The following is a 1,421-nucleotide window of genomic DNA, read 5'->3' as shown; positions in this document are numbered from 1 at the left end:
TTAGTATTTATTTGTTAATATGATCCTCTGTTTTGCTTTCCCTTTAGGATTGTCTGCTGCCAAACTCTTGACTGAACATGGTATTAAAGTTTTGGTCTTAGAAGCCCGAGACAGAGTAGGAGGAAGAACATACACTGTGAGGGTAAGTGGTTTTCACACTTTGTGTATAAAATAACTTGCAAACTAGAAATTTGATATTGGAGAATGACAGAGCTTTCGACTTCCATAAAAAGTTAGAGTCTCAGAAATCCATCACAAAAACAAGGTTCAAGCGAAACTGCTTTTACAAAAAAAGTCTCTATGACCAGAGAGAACCTTCCCAGGCAACGCCACTGGGCGCACTAACTCAGAGTGAGTGGCTAGATGTTTTCCTGGTGGGAAAACAATGCGTACTATGAAAGCTCTGTCCAGTGGAGCTTTTTCTGTTTGTTTGGGGTTTTTTTTTTTTTGAGGAGGGGGGGTTGTACCTCCTCGTATGTACACATACATGCATGTAAACATGCTATAAATTTCATGTTTCAAAGACTCACACTTCAGTGAGTAAGCTGCATTAAGCAGGAGTAAGTATAGTATATTTTTGTATAACTTTTCCTTCATCTCTTGTTTCTTGAAAGGTGTTCTACTACATAAGACACTGTTTAGGTAGCATCTAGCAGGATATGAGAAGGGAACTTAGTTTTTACTACAGCATTGCCTTTTGTACCTGGAGATATATTACCATTCTGGAAGGCTGTCTACTCCTGTAAAAATTTATTGTCTCATAAACTCTGTATAGTATTATGTCTATGAATCAGAACTGACTCATTGGCAGTAGATTAATTATTCTAGAAAGGGATGATTACATACAATTGTATCTATGGGGGCTGATGAAAGTTCAAGGAGAGAGGATGTATAATGAGAGGGAAACAGGGTGCAAGATGGAAGTTGGGTGAGCATGCTGATTTAAGGTTAGATACAGGCAGAGAAGCCATAGAAGCAGTAGAGCAGAGGAGGAGGGTAAGACTAGGGAACATTTCAGTGCAAGTCAATGGAAGGATGAGGACGGGATGATCAACACGTTAAACGACATGCATTTGACATAGGATCAAGAAGTAAAAAGGCTCCTTGTGTTTGGTGATTAGAAGGCTATCAGTACAATCTTTACTAGAGCCCCCAAATAGAATGTTGAAAGCTGGGAGATAAGCAATGAGAACAATACTGGACTGTTGACGTGAGTAGAGGATAAGGAAACATTTATCTAATTACCATCCTTTACTCAAATAATGTATGGGTTAAACTTTATTTTTTCAAACTGTACAACCCCCATGCATGATAATTTCCTGTACTCATACGTATTATGTTCATCTTGCTACCTTCAGGTTATTCCAACTCATAGCAACCCTATATGACAGGGTAGAAATGCCCCTCTGGGTTTCTGAGAC

At 38.8% G+C, this 1,421-nt stretch overlaps 1 protein-coding gene across 1 annotated transcript in view; it reads left to right on the top strand.

Annotated features, from left to right (window-relative positions):
• Positions 1–47: 47 nt before the first annotated feature.
• Positions 48–1,421, top strand: part of MAOA (monoamine oxidase A) — a gene marked incomplete at its 5' end in the record, with an annotated part of 55,546 nt that continues 54,172 nt past the window's right edge. Inside the window, one exon of the mRNA XM_004713227.2 lies at positions 48–142. Coding sequence (XP_004713284.1) covers positions 48–142 — 95 coding nt within the window. The remainder of the gene's footprint in view (positions 143–1,421) is intronic.

This window comes from Echinops telfairi, unplaced genomic scaffold (genome assembly GCF_000313985.2).
Source record: "Echinops telfairi isolate 266 unplaced genomic scaffold, ASM31398v2 ScPeMD7_19;HRSCAF=73, whole genome shotgun sequence".
NCBI lineage: Eukaryota > Metazoa > Chordata > Mammalia > Afrosoricida > Tenrecidae > Echinops > Echinops telfairi.
This window is presented reverse-complemented; position numbering and strand designations above follow the sequence as displayed.